At 38.7% G+C, this 17,500-nt stretch overlaps 1 protein-coding gene across 1 annotated transcript in view; it reads right to left on the bottom strand.

Annotated features, from left to right (window-relative positions):
* Positions 1-17,500, bottom strand: part of ncam1a (neural cell adhesion molecule 1a) — a gene marked incomplete at its 5' end in the record, with an annotated part of 237,119 nt that overhangs the window by 27,405 nt on the left and 192,214 nt on the right. Inside the window, 3 exons of the mRNA XM_079234557.1 lie at positions 1-89; positions 11,844-11,969; positions 16,259-16,426. The exon at positions 1-89 is cut by the window's left edge and continues 36 nt beyond it. Coding sequence (XP_079090683.1) covers positions 1-89; positions 11,844-11,969; positions 16,259-16,426 — 383 coding nt within the window. The remainder of the gene's footprint in view (positions 90-11,843; positions 11,970-16,258; positions 16,427-17,500) is intronic.

Raw genomic sequence — 17,500 nt, 5'->3', positions numbered from 1 at the left:
TCCGCCATCATCCTGCTTGATCCAGTTGACCTTAAGAGTATTACCCCTTTCTTGAATCTTGGCTTCTAGTTTGGGGGCACTGGGTTCCCCTAAAGAGGACAGAGCAAGGAATCATGATTAGTCTACATATATATGGTTGTTGCATGCACTCCATTCTTTGCAGTTCGCTACTGTGCTTCAAAACCTTCCTACTATGTTTAAGTGGGCAAGTGTCTTAAAGTATAGCTGAACTAAAACTTAAATTGATCGGCAGTTCAACCGATACTGCAAGCTTCACATCCAAAGGAATGACAGACTTTAACGCGGGAGTCTTCTGTTTGTTTACTGATTCTTACCAAAAGCCATTTTTTGGTTTCTTTTCTCCACAGCCACAATCATTCCCTAAACGTAAAGTACATATTTTAGCACAGACCACGATCTTTCCCTAACTCCACCAAATGGTGTTTGTGCCTAAACCAAACCAAACTTTAACAATGGTAGTGGTAGATCAGGAAACTATCAAATTGTATTTTTTGTCATGACTTGGAACATAAATTCTCTTTTCAAGCCTACAGTGAGTGAGTATTTGATTATCAAAGATGTATTTTGAGTGGAATATCCTCTTAATGGCAGCTGAAAGTGTCTGCAGCAACCCAGTTACCAGAATGAAACGTTCGCATTAGACGTTTTTCGCAAACCAGGAACACAATGAAGCTCGACGCCTTTGAACAAAATATACATTTCAAACCAACATTTATGTTTCAACACTTGTGGTTTCAAAACTGCATTCTCAATTAGGTTTAGGCAACAACACTACTTTGGTTAGGATTAGTAAAAGACCATGTTTTGGGTTAAAATAAGTACATAATGGTCTCCACCGGGTGATAGTTGCCATACATCACCTCCGGCCACCTCTCCACATGGACTTTCACAGACTTAGATTAGAACATATTTGTTAGACGTCAAAAAAAAACAAAAAAAAAAAACATTTGGGAGAAAAAATGTTCCCTTGAAACATAATTGACAGTGCAGTTTCATAATGTGGGAACTTAATTTTCAGGAAACCAGGCTGTGGACCGAGGGCTGTGGCAAAGAGGTGTTGTTCTCCTTGAGGCTCCTCATTATGTTCTCTGTCCTCCTGAGTAATGACTGCTGGGTCACTGGATAATGAGCCTGTAGGCCTTGGTTACTCTATTACTTTTCATAACATATACACAACACAGACTTGTGACGAGGAAGGCTGCTGCTTTGTGTGCATGGCGTTTACTCTCATGCCACTGTGAGGGAGGAGACTAGCAAATCCCAACTCATTAATTATGTACATGCTGGCTCCACACAGTTAGCCTTGGGATCATGTTATTAAATTGACTACCTCATGATGTTACAGCCTTTGCCTTGAGCCGACAATCTGATAAAAACAGTCCACGAGCAGGTGGCAGAAAAAAACTACAACCTCTCATATCTTATATAATCAAAGAAACAATGATGATTTGAACGTATGCTTTTGCTGGGAGGTCACTAAGTAGGTGAGGATTGGAAAAAACAAAAATATTGGCATACATTTCAAATTTACACAGATTTTTTTTTCCACACCCAATATTCAACATTTCAAACTCTTTGTGGTTGTAGTTAATTAAATGAATAATGCATGAAGGCACTTTTTCTTGTAATCATCAGAGCGCACTGGCTGAAAACAAGCATTCCACTAGACTGGGGTGAGCATGACAGATGCTGGAAGTGGATCAGACAGTGTTAGTTAGTGACAGCAGCATTTACATGGTGGCAGGTAGACATTTGGTACATTGAGCATTGTTATTCACGAGCATCATTCTGGGTTAGGTCTTTTTTGATTTTCTGAGGCTAAAACAAAGAAAGAGGTGGTTAGAATGAGAAGCCTCTCCATGCAAGCTGGAAACCTTGCCAGCTGCTACACATTGAGCGCTGCCCAATGACCTAACACTGACACACATGTACTGTAGGAGGCGTGGCTCCAACATGTACCCCGACCGAATACAGCCTCCTCCCTCGTCCCCCAGTGTACACTGAGATATATATACAAGTGGATCGAAGTAAACAGGAGTTATTGAAAACATGCTGATGGGTACAGTCATTTGACATATTAGTTTCTGTAATGTTTGACGTCAATTGTGTGGGTTCATAGTTTCATCTGATATGACATTTAATGCTGAAAAACAATGTAAAAGTCTATACTTATCACTTTTATCAATACAATGCATCACTGTTTAAATTGAAAAAGAAATCCATATGATGAATTATGCATGTTGCTAGTATATAAGTAACCTGTATATACAAGTAATATATATATAGCAAAAGTCTTTCATTCTCAGAATTCTGATATATCTGACTACATCTTTACATTTCTAACTTTATTTTTAAACAGGTCTGTGTCTATATAAATATATGTTTTGTCATTCCAACCAATCCTCACTCATGACTTTAAAAAGGTGGAACATTTTGTATTCATGTTTTTTCTTTTTTCAGTGTTTTTCACAGCCACATGCAGAAGGTCGGACTTTCTCTTTAGGAAATAGCAGAACAAGAAGAAGAAGAAGAAGAAGAAGAAGAAGAAGAAGAAGAAGAAGAAGAAGAAGAAGAAGAAGAAGAAGAAGAAGGACGCAACAAGAAACAGGGAACACATGCAGCAGTAATGCAATGGGTCGCTGTGAGTCCAATCAGTGCACGCACCACTGTGAGCTACTGTATCATTTGAGGGGAAAAAAGAAAAGTTGAGTATGAGGACTAGGTTTACAGTGCATGCGATGCAGATTGCAGCCAGGGGTGCTTTGTGAGGGTGCTCTTGTGAGGGTGCTCTTGTGAGGGTGCTCTTGTGATGTTTCAATGCCATTCAAGGTGCACAGGTGAAAGACAAAAAGAAACATTTTGATGAAACAAAAAAAGCTGAATGTTTGTCGAAATCAAATCTATGAGGCTACATAGTAGCAAATTTAATGAAAACTAAAAATAAAAAAGCAAGGTTATCAAAACCAACATATTGCTAAATTAATTTATAATCAAGGTTTTATATAAACAAAAACACCAGGGAATCACAAAATAAAAGTGTGTTTGGATGAAATGAATCATAACCCCGTTGTACCTGTTATTTGTCCCATAAGTAATCCAGACTAATATGTTGCAACATGATTTTGTAAATTCTCTTCCAGCCAATTCAGTTCTTCATTCATAATCGTGTTTTTTTAATTTTCTTTGATAACTTTGATTATTAAATAAATGGGAAATGAGAGAAATGTTTCATCAATCCTCAAATAACAGTGCTGTGGCTGATTGAGACACGTTGAAGCCTAACCACTTTAGCTTCTAGGAACCAAAGGGAGATTTACAAATTACCTACACCTAAACGGAATGTTTATTCTCAAAGTATACATGTTTTCTTTCCAGTCAAATACATTTAGCAACCTGTGCAACTACAATGTCTTATTGGTGCCTTCATGGAAAGGAGCAACCATAGAAGAAAATGTGTTCACAGAACACAGTCTTGTTAATATGGAGTGCCCTTGGAATGAGAGTTGATTGGCATGCTGTAACAGATATGTATTTTAGCTCGCTCTGGAGAGCCCAAATCACCTCACTCCCACCTTGTATTAACATGCAATCTGCATCTGGATATCATATCTGGATCAAAGCAACAGAACTCATGGGGTCAAAGAGGTACAAATTAACCACAGGGATTATAATGTGGCCCTGATGTGTATTTATCACATTATATTGCCAATATACTTTAAATTATTCACAAGGCACTAATGGAGAATGTGCAAAAACATCATTGTTGGCTGGAAGAAAGAACAAGTCCTAAAATGAATGAGATGATGAAATAGTGCACGTTTACTAAATGTTTACTATATATTTACAGAAGGGCTTTAAGATGGAAAAGAAAATGGCCAAATAAAGGTGAAAGTGGAGTAATGTTTCGCCTGTGAATCTAACCTAACAAAAGCCTTCTGAATGATCATAGCTGATCTAATGATCTCAAACAAAACAAAAAAATTACCTTCTGTTGGCCAGCGAAGACGACATCATCAGCACCATGCAAGAGCCACATGACAAAGTCACATGATGTGCACGCACATGATTGGTTGATAGGAAAATATAGGAGAAGGAGGAAGGGAGGGGGGCGCGGGGCGGGGCACATGGAAAACAGACAACATTTGTGAAATGATGAAAACATGTCAACAGAATAAACAAATGAACAATAATGTTAAAGACCAAATGACACAAAAGGAACACAAACAACCGAGAGAAAAAACAATAATCGATAAAGAGATTTTGTTGAATACATATACAAAAAAATAACATATTGTTGAATATATGAAGTAATTCCAGATTTTTGGTTTTGGTTTTTGGAAATATGTTGAATGCTCAATAAATGAACAAAGAAATACGTTAATTTTGATTTTAAGAATGGATTTTAGATACAACCAAAACTGGACATCAAGAATTGCCTCATGCATTCACATAATCAACAGCTTTTCCTCAGACACATAATTCTGTCATTCTAATATTTTAGATAGCAACATTAATTCCAATCTGAATTTGAACTATGGTGAGCTCAAACACCAAGTGTGCCATTTAAGACGAATTAGAGATATACAAGAAAAACAGCAGTTTGTTTGGTTTCTCGGGGACAAACTAGAAGTTAGGGTCAAAAGAGGAAACTCTGCAGCTTTGAGAATACAAATCATGGCAATTAAATACGATTCACAATGCAGCAGACAACAGCATGGGCAAATGAAACATCAGGAGAAATAAGGTCTAAAAGCATTTGTGACATTTTCTTTGAGTGGTTGCAGAAAACAGACTATGAACAACTACAATCTAGCTGACTCTAATGTAAAGCCACATGTTGTTAAGGGTGAGTTTCAAAGGGAGAGATTGGGTTAGGAACACTGCAAGGACATACAATTCTCATACATTACAGGATCTTAATTAAAAGGAACGAAAATAGACGCACAACAATTGCTCCATTGACCTTCTACCAAACACACAAGCCGTGTATTTTGCCTCAAATGTTGCTTCAGGAATTAAAGCAATACGTAGTCTAGATGGGTTAGTTGCTTGAAGGTGCAATCATTTATACCTTTACTGGCTCTATGCACAAAATAATGAAAATATCAGCAGCAGCTTTCAAGTGTTGCTGATCAGTGTCAGTCACCTCTCTATTATGTTGATGACTTTCTAAAGGATTTCTAAAGAGGCAAAGCATGCCTGGTTCAGTGTAAAATAAACTACGTCACATTACCACCTGTCAAATCCTCAAGACTACTGTAACCCAGTCGTGAAGAATAGTATAATCTGGTACTGTGACTGAGCTGAATGGACACAATGATAAGTAACATTGATGGGCTCTAAAGAAAAGTCAACGTCTTGAGTGGTTTTGATAAGAATTGCAATATGTAGATGGGGCAGCAGGGCAGAAACAGGTTTTGTAGGTAGTAGGAGATGGAGGAAAACACATTACTTTTTTTGTATAATCATGCATCAAGGTCAGAATGGCATTACAAAAACCAAAATATATTGATGAGAATAGCCGATTTCCAAACTAATCAGTAGCTATCATTATAAGCACTCCTGTCATCTAAAAACCCAAGATGGCGACTGTAAATGTTACTCATAAGTAGTGTGATTTTCACACTAAATACACTCGGTTGTGGTGTGAAGCTATGTTGTGTTGGCGTAAAAAAGGGCCCATGACCAAAATGAGTGTTGAGTGACCTTGACTTAACCAATTTAATGTTGACGTTATAAATAAAAAAGGCTCATTTTGAAAATGTAAGACGTAAGGTGTTTGCATGGATCCCATCACTCACTGTTTATGCCAAAATGTTGTGTTGCCGTGAACATATTGTGTGATCCAGATATATGAGTCTTCACTGTCAGCATTGAGTTATATAGACACTGATCTACCAGGCTCTTCAAAGGTTAGGCCTACCAGGTCAATACATTGTCAGGTCACAGCAGATTTACAGTAGTATAACCTTCTCCAAAACCACTGCACCACAATCAGAGAAGTCTGAAATATGTGCTGTGATTTGATTCTTCATGGACATACACATTATATTAATGCATTCACAACACCATAGTCAGGCTGTTAGAAGGGCAACTGTCATGTCCTTGACAAATGTTAGTAAAATCAGGATCTAGTGTTAACGAAGCTCATTTTGCTGTGGCTATACTCTACAGAGGGTGTATGAGCTCTCCGATGAGCCACACCAGAAACAAATAAACAGCTACACTAAGTGTAAGGCCAAGCAGGTAAAGAGAGACAGAAGTGAAGAGAGACACACTGCAGACCGTGCGACTGGCATACTCACTAAAGGCCACACTGGTGGTGGCAATAGGGGTTGGTGTCTCTGATGAAACTGAAAGATGGTGAAAACATGGTGAGAGGAGCTGGGCCTCTCTTCAACAAGAGCAACTCCCTGCTGGGTTCACTTCTGTTTTAATACCGTCTTCATGATTCATTCCTGTGGAACAATGTCTCCTTGTGTTTTTCAGTACCTCTTAGCGCATCCACTGTCTTAATCACTGTGACACAACAATACACATTGGACCTGGTTTTGTGAATCACTTAGGCTTGGATAACAGCAGACAGTTTGGTCTGGAACACTCGTAAACTGTGTTTGTGCCTCAGAAGAAAAAAAAGGATATTTAGTGCACGTCATTGCATGCGAGTGTGTCCCACTTGGCTAGCTCACGGACTCTGCTCTGTACCGCTCTCATATAGCGGTTACATCTGATAACATTGTCCACACCAGCAGAGTCATCGTGGAAGCGTAGCGCCCACCATCCAGTTTCCACTGAGGTGAACACCGTTGGCTCTGTCAGTTTGTTTGTGCTGTTAGCGCCGTGAGCTACGAGCCGCCGGCTCGCCATGTTGAGAGGCGTTGAGAAATTCTGCCAGCTGCCTACCTCTACTTAATGTTAAAGATGGGGGGGAATGTTGAGGACAAATTTCCCTACATTAAAACATATGAGTTAAAACGATATATAGGCTCCCTTCTATTTTTAGAGTTAACCCATTAAGGGAACTTCTCATGGAAACAAAGCAAACATGTTTTAGTGCTTGCCAGACTTCACTTGTTTGTTGAGCATCCTGTGCTGACTTCTTATTTGTTCAGCAGTGAGTGTACACAGCATCAGCTTCCTTTCCTTTTGTACCTAGGCCAATATCATTTTGTTTTGGTACTTGCAGATTTATTTACAGCATCAACTAGCAATTACTTTACGTTGTCAGATTTTCTCTCTAAATTCGAAGCAGAACACCCACATTGGAAGTCTCCTGAAACTAAGAAAACGCCAAAGGTAATGTTTAAAATATGCACACATATATATATATATATATATATATATATATATATATATATATATATATATATATATATATATATATATATATATATGCTTCTCATTGGCTATTTCGTGAAATGCAGACTTCTGATTGGCGACGGGAAAATAGGTCCCAACCTCCTACGAGGAGGAGGAATTGATGTTGCCCAGGGAGGAGTTCATAACTAAGTAATAACTGGTAAAACTGCTAGAGACGCAGTGTGTGTGTGTGTGTGTGTGTGTGTGTGTGTGTGTGTGTGTGTGTGTGTGTGTGTGTGTGCACTTCTGCGACGGGAGAGGTACTTCAGAGAACTTTTCGCCAGGAGTTAATAACTTTTGGCAGCGTCTTGGTGAGTTTTTTTACATATCTGTCGATGCTAGGGCATCACTACATGAAGCTGCCGTTTCAACTACAGCTGTGAAATTGAGTTTTGAATGTTTAAAGAGTGTTTAATGTTTAAAGCAGCATATTTTGTATTGATAGTTTATTGTTATTGATATTATTGGTTGTTTTATACTTTTTATGTGTTATTCTGTACATATTTAAAACATGACTGCTCTGTTATGAACTGCCAGTGTTAATAAGAATATTAAGTTTAAGATAACTACTGAATATCTGCATTGGGATTACCTTAAAACATGAATGTGAAGGAGATTCAATTATTTGTTTGTTTTTACAGAGTTTATGATTTAAACAATGGAAACATATACTGTTTAACTCAGGGTTAAATAGCTAAACATAATTCCAAATTGGTTAAAGGAGGATACAATAAAAAAAACGAGTTAGCGCATGGTCAAATAATTAACGCGTTAATAAACGTGTTAACGTGCCCAGCCCTAATATATATATATATATATATATATATATATATATATATATATATATATATATATATATATATATATATATGAATGATATGATAATCAACGTGGGATATATATATATATATATATATATATATATATATATATATATATATATATATATATATATATATATATATTCTAATCCCACGTTGATTATCACAAGGCAATACAATCGGATTCCTCTCTGTGGTCTCTGAAGACAGTATGTTCTTAAAAGACCTGATATGCAGGAACACTCATTGGCTAAATTACTGGAGTGCACAAGTACAATATCATTTATACTAGTAAGACACCAAAACAAGGATGCTACGGGCAAGCAATACTAAAGAAGCAGAGATGGCACTACGGATGAGCGTACAAATAACACACTTGCTTCAGGCTTACACTGTAAGGCTGTCATATCAATCTATTACATTGCAAAACAAACCTGAGGCCATATTAGAATAACGGAATGGACTGCCGTCTGGAAAATTAGTACAACAGGTCATGAAATGAGTGCTGATATTCAAGTGGGTGAAACACATTTTATGGTTTTGGGTGTTGATTTCTGTGGATGTTTCCAACCTTCGGTCAGTAAACCAATGTTTTAATAGAGTGCTGTAGGGATGACTATACTTGTAGGCTAGCATCTTACTGGTTCCATCGACAAAAAGCCATAAGATATTGGATTTTGGATTATTGCAGAAAATAAGCAGGTATAATGATACATCATGATATTTACAGGCTTTGTTCAGCAAGATTATATTCACTAAGGAACTCCACTTTAAGATTTTGGAAGAATGATTGAAAACCCCAGTAAAAAAGTTATTTGTTCTATAAAAACAAACTCCACCCCGGTCACATGAGTGTACACAACAAGGCTGTAAAGGCAGACTCGTCGGCCCGATGACGTTTTAGTGGCCACTTGCTCACAAACGCCTTTTTAAAAGACACAAAAGCTTCAAAATTCACAAGAGGGGTATTTACTGACGTATGATGGTAGAACAACTCGTTAAAATCAACCAATCGTGTTAACCACAGACCCTATTTTAGGCTTCTAAACAAAAAAAACATTAAAAAACCCTATGACGATGGATCCTAAAGTGCAAAATGCTAACTAATTCCTGGGTTTAACCTATTGAGCTTATTTCTGCAGCACTCTTTAGGGAATGGTCAATGTAAAGCAAGTAAATGCCATGGAGACGGAAGTAAAGAGGAAAATAAAGCAGATGAGACAGGGAGAAATGAAACTTACTTGTGAAAGAATACCCTGGGAAGTCCAGTGGATTACAGAACAGATGGGAAACCATGATGAGGAAACAACAAAACAAAAAGAAGAAACAAAAGACAATGAAATGAGAAACATGAACAATGAGAGAGGGCATCGCTTTCCTGCCACACCATTAACCCACTGCCACACTAGCACTGTGTCTTATTACACTCTTTGTCTGCAGCAACTCTCTCTTCTCTTTGTTCTGCAGCTAACTCAGACTTCGATAATACTGGTACTGTGTTACCCCTCAACATGAGAAAATTATCTTTGTAATAATTTCCCACTCAGATGTGACCTTGGTCGCATCGTAGTGTTTCAGTGTTTTCTTAAAAGAACACTGGCTTTCTTGATGACAATCTCATGCTTCTCTGAAGTAATATAACACATTGCATGACAGCAAAAATGCAATTTAAACTGATTCTTCCATGTCCGTTTTCATTTTATTTCTGTCCATGAAGCACTCAATTAAACTGCAGCTCATCCTCTATGTTATACATATATTTTTAAAACGTTCTAGATAGGCTGGTGTAAAATTCATAAACACATCTGACACAGAGTTTTGCTGAAACATCTTGAAGTAGGACAAAGCCTCTCTCCTCCAGGAATCAGGATGCTGAGGAGGGCTTTTTTTCTGCAGAGGCGGTGGGGTGATGAAGCACAGATGGAAGCATGGCATAGGGTTGGTACAAACTAAAACAAAGATTTATTCATGACCCTAATTTGAAATGCTGACTGAGAATTAGGTCTGTTGTGCCTAACTGAGGCCTTTGTAAACTCGTTCTGCAGTGGATAGAAGGAAATAGGGATAATTCTGATTTATTATGATTTGAGTCATCCTTTCTATCAGAAATAATCAGAAGTAAATTGGGAACAGCGTCTGACAGGGTAAGTAAGACAGTTTTAAGCAATCTAAAAATTATCACCCATGTTGTTCATGTAAACATCCATTATAGTTCACAGACAGACTTTCATATTTAGTTTTGAATCACCGTGTTCACCGTGGCAGACCATGTTCACATTTCCTGTACGATGAAGGATTAAGAAATGCTGAGGGGCTTTCATTGTGAAAGGTAAGTGTGGATCTGCTGCCTTTGTCAAGGTTGAAAGTATATAATAAAGTGTGCCGTCTTGGTTCGGCCTACTGAGCCTCCATGTTGTTGATATATATAATTTTGTTATTATAAATAGACTAAACCTGTTTTGCACAACTCGATTGGTTGATGCCTACATTTGAAAGCTCAGAAAAATGATGATGCTTTTTCGCCGTGTAACTGTTGCATAATGTCAAAGTATTCATGTCAAAAACAACAGTTACAAAAAGTATATTGAAGTGTACATTTATCACAAAAAGGCCCCCCTTTGGCCTTTGTTTATGCAATTATTTAGTATATTGTTACTTACTGGATGAACGTAAATCTTAGAGGTGACTCTTCTCTTCTGTACAGCAGAAACCCTCACAGCTAAGAGACACTTTTGGATCTATATTGGGCTTAATTTATACTTTAATGAGAAGGCATAATCTGACATGCTGCTGCACATGAATAAACACATAATTGTCAGATTTTATGTCAAGCCGGCACATTCTGATTGATGACAGGTGTTGTGCACCTGCTCTTTGCTGTAAGGTTGCAGATGATGCCATATGCCAAACACAGCTGTGATTCGACGCCAGATTATTCACCAAGACAAATTTAAATGGCGATAACACGGAGGGTGGCTTCCCTCATCTGCCTGAAAAGTAGGTATTCTCCTTGTATCTCCCTTGTTCTGTCAAGTGACTTCATTTTCTTCCCTTCCAAACACAGACGGAGAGAACATTCCCTCCACTTCTGACATTTCATCACATGCTGCCATTCCTTCCACAAAATATAAACAACCTTCAGCAGGGCTCGACCCCTGGTAGCTACATTAACAATGTGTGCCGTCACTAAACTATAAATACAAAGCTGACACTTCTCCACACTGAGGGATAAATCTATCTAGCTATAGAAATGCACAAGTACTTTCTAGAACGCTTTCACTGAATCACCTGGGTTGTGGCCTAAAAAGGCAGAGCTCATGCAGTCATTAGAAAAGAGGCACATAATACTGTCCAGTGATGAAGGACACAGGTTTTACTTTGCATAGTTTTTACACTATTAACCAAGTTGAATTATGAAGTGGCACTGTGAATTATCGTTCCCTCCAGCCTGGCTGGAGAAGGCCGGCACTGGGAGGGATGGGGGTGCTTGGCGTGAGAATAGAGGCGAGTAGGGGCAAAAGCATCTGGCCTCAGCGAGACATGAGCAGGCAGTGGAGTGAGCAACAGCATTTAGTTCAAAGAATTGAGTTCAGAGAAGCGCTCACTGAGGGCAGGGGCACGAGCAGTAAGGGCAGTACTTACGGACTGGCTCGGTCTTGAAAGTGCTGGCCGGGCTGCTCTCGCCTTCGCCCTTGCCGTTGATGGCCGACATCTTGACCTCGTAGGTAGTCTCGGGCTTCAGGCCAACGATGGTGATGGCGGTCATGTCTGTGGGAGGGGAGGTAGCGTTATATTCCATGCAGTATACTGGGGACAGAGAGTGAATAAGCAATGAAAGACACACTATATGCCATCAAGGAGATTATGTTTTTGGTTTGGTTTCTCTCGTTGTCATTATGGATTACTTATTTTTCATTTGCGCTAACATTGCGAGAGTGGGCATATTTCCTTGGCAGAAGTCTCTCCGATTGCTTGCTAAAGCTTCATGTTTTAATGAATAAGGCTAAATTAGCCCTCCGTTATTTATGCAAAATGTCAGACTTTTTCAAAAAACTAGCACAAGCTTCTTTTTCCCAAAAATGCAAACATAGGTCTCATTAGGCATTCGAGCAAACCTTTGATGCAGTCATTTTCTCCAATGTTGCATTGTTTCTTGGCTTTTGTTTGTTCGCAAACATGATTTTTTTAAAGTATATACTACGTCATACATTTCCTGTTGTTCAGTTATGTTTCTAACCATCTGTACAATTTCACTTTTCACTAAATAAAACACAACTTAAAGAATATAGAAACAAAAGGATGCAACTCAACCTGGGTATTCAAGAAAGATTTTTCACAACTTGGTTTGAACCAATAATAAACACAATGTCTGCTTCAGCTTCCTCCAAATGAAACAGGTTACTATTAAAATATATTGTACATGGGACTGCGTAGTACTAGCTTTGACCAATAACTTGTCTATTCATGGGGACTCGATCACCATTGGGATGAAATACGGATACTGATTAAAAACGTGTATGTAGTGGTCACCAAAAACAGGGCAAGTTGTTGTAATTACAATGCGGTGTTGGTTCATGATCACTGGCTCATTTAAATACAATTAAAAATAAATTGTTACTTAAAGGGTGCAACATGTAGTACAGAGAGAATGCTATTAGGCAAGCATGCTACTGTAATCTATAAATGTAATTTGAATGGGTGATGACAATTAACTTAACCAATAATCACACAGCAATAAAACATTTTTATGGCTTCAAATATTATGTAGTGTGTAAATAATTCCTTTAAGTGTGCACTTATGTTATAAAACATTTAATTAGAGGAGACTGCTATTTCCATATTAGCAAGATAACGCAGATACACACACATGCTTTGTGACTGCTTTGGGAAACTGTAACAGGTTTGTCCGGGATTTAAATTCAAAATGATTTGGTTTTATTTGTTTTCAGTGCTAACAGAGACGTTTATCATGTTCTGCCTGCCTGATTATCACCAAACCCCAAATAATAAAACAGACAATACACCACACGCCTGAATTCAACACTGACTGCTCGGTGCCTGACAATCAATCAACGTGTACGTAGGTTAATGGTAGGCTGTCATGCTGAAGAGTTAGTCTTTTCTCAAGGTGATGCACCTAATGGTGCTTGCAAAGGCGCATACACGTGCATGTGCATACACGTGCATGTGCATAAGCGTACGGTACACTTAAGGGTCCCGGTTTTGGAATGTTTGAAAATATGCTCAACCTGATAAAAAGCCCAAGAACAAATTAATCCTCGGCTGGGCTTTTAGAACCTCCAGTTTCAGTAAAACTGATGTCACTGCAGAAACCATTTATGTTCTGATGAGATTCCAAGCCAGGCTGCAGTAATTTACCCATGATTACCACACACTGGTTTCCTCTGCTTCTCTAAAAGGTTATCTCCACAAATCATAACAGTCGTTACAATTTTGACTGGCTTCGGTGTGTGTTAATCATTGTGTTGCTACAGTGCATGCTTACTGCGGCATCAGTGACTGTGTATTGATGTCAGAGAAATCCATCTTTTAAAGCTATATAGCCTCTGTGATTATGGTGAAGGGCTCAAAGCTGCAATATGTAACTCGTTTCACATTAAAGTTATCAATAAACCCCAGCGATGTTGTGTCCTATTTCTAACCACAACATATTTTTTGTCCAGGCTGACGGAGAAATCTGTCTCGAAAATCTTCTTGTCACCCAAACAAAATGGAGTTGAATGTAATGTGTTTGTGATGCTCACAGCATTGACAAAATATATTTAAAAAAGTTCAACAATAATATTTCAAAAGGTCTGGGGACCTTGTCCAGAGTAGTAGTGAAGTAAACCAATAGCTGAGCAAATAAGCATTATGTCTATGATGTTGTCCAACAACTCACAAACATTTATGCCAAGCAGCAATTTGTTTCTGTTATCTGTAATCTTGGAGGCAATGGTCATGTAGTGCGAGTGGTCCTTGGAACTACAGAAAAAAAATTGAAAATTATTTTTTTTTGTATTTGAAAATAGAGCACTTACATTGTGTTTTATGGATAAAACACAAACAATACTCCATTAAAGGTTTTTTGGGGGGAGTTTTTTCTGAACCGATATGAGGGTCCCGGGGCAGAGGATGTGTGCATACATGTGTGCATACTGTAAAACCAAATTTGTGAGATATTTTGACTTGTGTTGGTCTGTTTCGATTGGACAACCGACTGCAATTTAATTTGAGCCAATCCTCCAGAAACCTTCCTGCTTTTCATTTGACCACTGTTTGAGTAATGTTTGCTAAAAACCACAGTCTCTAGCTTTTTAAGGAACTTATTTAGCCAGTATAAATATTGAATTGATATAATATTTATTACATTTTCATTAAAAAAAAGAATGGGCTTGTGGCCGTGTGCCACAGACTAAATTCGACAGGTTTCCCAGGTACAGTATAAATCATAGCAGGTACTTTAACTTTGACTTGTAGCTTCTGCAGATGTACACACACACACACATATGTATATATATATGGACCCACAGTGATGGGCGGGGTTTCTATATCTGGCAGTACTGCGTTCAAACATGTGATGGCAGCCCTAGTTCACTATATTGTAAGAGATACTTTAAACTCAAACACAATGATTATTCTTTAATCAATTACAAATCACTTACATCTTCCCTGGCATGTTGTATCTTGAATTACTATGCCTTTAGTATTCCTGATTTGACATCTTAACGCTACAAATAAACTATAATGTATGCATGCACATTGGAAACGACAGGTTCATTCAGTGTATGCGTGTTTTGGAAAGGCTTGCATTCATCAGTTGTGGGGTAACTGATGTTGTGGAATGAGATAATCTCTGCAACATTTACAGCTGGCGTGTGGGTGCATGTGTTTTGTTTTTGGCAAATGCTTGCACGACAGGCGGCTCCTGGGCCTCGAGTTGAGTTGACAGTGGAGCCTGTCAGCCACTGACTGATACATCCCATGTGGCAGACAGGGCAAGAACCATCCAGATATGTAAGCACCTCGAACCCCTCAGTTGGGACGGGAATATTATCTGGAGCCTGTCAGTGTCTGAGCTGTCATTTAGGCCACACTGTGTTCCACTGCTCTTCCCGACATTAACTGTTGTTGCTAGTCGAAATGTTCTTGGTAGTTTTGGCCCAGATTTACCTCTAGAGCCCTCAAATAATTCTTAAGAAATGGAAAAAGTAAAGTGTCCGTGTTCCAGGAATTTAGGAACCATATTGATGGGGAAAATGTCCTGGTGAAAAAAAGCAACATTTTCCTAGATTTTGTCAGTTGTATTGGATTACTTTTACTTCTATACATTGTGTTTTGGCCCTACAGTTCCACTTGTGCTCTGGGAACTGAAAACAGGGAGTGTAGCTACAGTTGCTGCTGGTACACCGTAGCCCTGTTTGTTTATTCTTTCGTTGCCTGAAGATAGATAATATATTATATAACTATTATATTATTTGTGAATGCTCCACCGTGAACAGTCAATTAAGTAAGTTCTCAGTTTCTCTTTGCACTGTAACAATTACAATAATTAGGTTACCTAAAACTTAAAAATGTTATGATAAAAGGCAACATTTGAGCATTATTGAGCATCTGTTTTACACAATTTCTAAACTGATTTATTGGATTACATTTATCCACACACATTAAAGACTGAGTAGATCCTCGTTCTTTGAGATGACTTTGAGGCAATATGCATCGTTTGGGTGCTGAGGATTGAAACAGCTTAATGGGGGACTGATGCAGTTGATGCATCCTAAGAGACCGCAGAAAACAATGCCCCTGAAGAGAGATTTTTATAACATCCATTGCATCCACTTTGCTTGATTGAAAGTATATTTTTCAAGGCTTTCAGGGGGAAAAGTGGTGGTGACTCAGGGACTTAAGGAGCAATTCAACTCTGAATCACATTGAACAGAAATCTACGTCATGCTGTTGACAAATTAGCCCAATACGAAACTTCTTTTACTTCTTTTTAAGAAACATTTTAGTGAATGGTTTTCAGAGTGTTTTGCAAGGAGAGATGAGTGACTCACCGTCATTAGCGTCATGCTCTTTGCCAGTCCAATCCTGGCCCGGCAAACGCCATTCTACTCTGTACTTGATAATAGGTACGCCACCCATGGAGTCAGGCTCATCAAACGACACCACGGCTGTGCTGGAGAAAGGTTCCACTTGTTCGATTTCTGGCGATGATGGCACCTCTACAATAGAGCAGTGAGAAAAGAAAAAACATTCACAAAATGTGTGTAACTCACAGTATACACCCTTATAAAATGTGTATTGATTTGCAGTGTTTATGAGAAACAACTTGGCACTGAAAATACTGCAATCATATATTCTGCAATGCAAATTACATTTTTAATATGATATAAACTAGTTATTGAAAGCTAATACTGTATATCTGCATCTGGTGTATGTTGTTGAAATGAATTCAGTGTCTCTACAGTGTAGGGTTGCAGGACTGTATGTGTGTGCCTTACTAAGCTATCCATGTGCATGGGCAGTGAGCGAATTCAATTTAAATGCATCAGAGGAGCTGATGCGGTTGCCTCAGACTGATACCGGCCTCTGCAACACCTACTGATAATCTTCTGCTCTAAATCAGCCCCTTTGACAGTTGTGGCGCTGGCAGGCCTCTAGTGCCCCAAAGCCTCTGGTCACCAAAGTACTGCAGATCTGTTGGACATGCCTGAATGAGCCTGCAGCGACAGCTTTACCTCCAGCCTGAGTCACACTTTGATTTATGAAGATAGGGCAGAGTGTCACCGAGATGGAGCACCTACTCGATTCAGTAGTCTTCTGTAGACACAATATGTAATGCCGTCTTTTTTAGGGGAAGGGCCTAATGGCGGTAATCAGTATGCCAGGTGGGTGTTAAATCCATCCATTCAATTTGGGTCTCTTTACAATTACTGCTCATAAAATTTGATAGGGAATATTCATGTTTTTTATACCGAGTGACTCCCTGACCTTTCCTCTGGTGCATCGATAAAGCTAAAACGTACACTTACACTTGTACATGAGAAAATTAATCTTATGGATGGATTGCCAAGACATTTCCTAATCACATCCAGGCTGCCTTTAGGAAGAACCCTTTTGATTTTACTGACGCCATGACCTTTCGTCACCATCAGCTTTACATTTCTCGCTGTGTCATTGTTTGGTGTTATGAAGGACGTTCTTCGGAAACCACTGCTCAGTGCTAGTAATTACAAAGCAACGCTGGGTGTCTTTTCAATGGGACTTTTGCCATCAGATCATACAGGACGCAGTAA

The sequence above is a fragment of the Taurulus bubalis genome, assembly GCF_910589615.1.
Source record: "Taurulus bubalis genome assembly, chromosome: 2".
Classification (NCBI taxonomy): Eukaryota; Metazoa; Chordata; class Actinopteri; order Perciformes; family Cottidae; genus Taurulus; species Taurulus bubalis.
The sequence above is the reverse complement of the archived record's forward strand: the minus strand, read 5'-3'. Positions and strand labels throughout refer to the sequence as shown.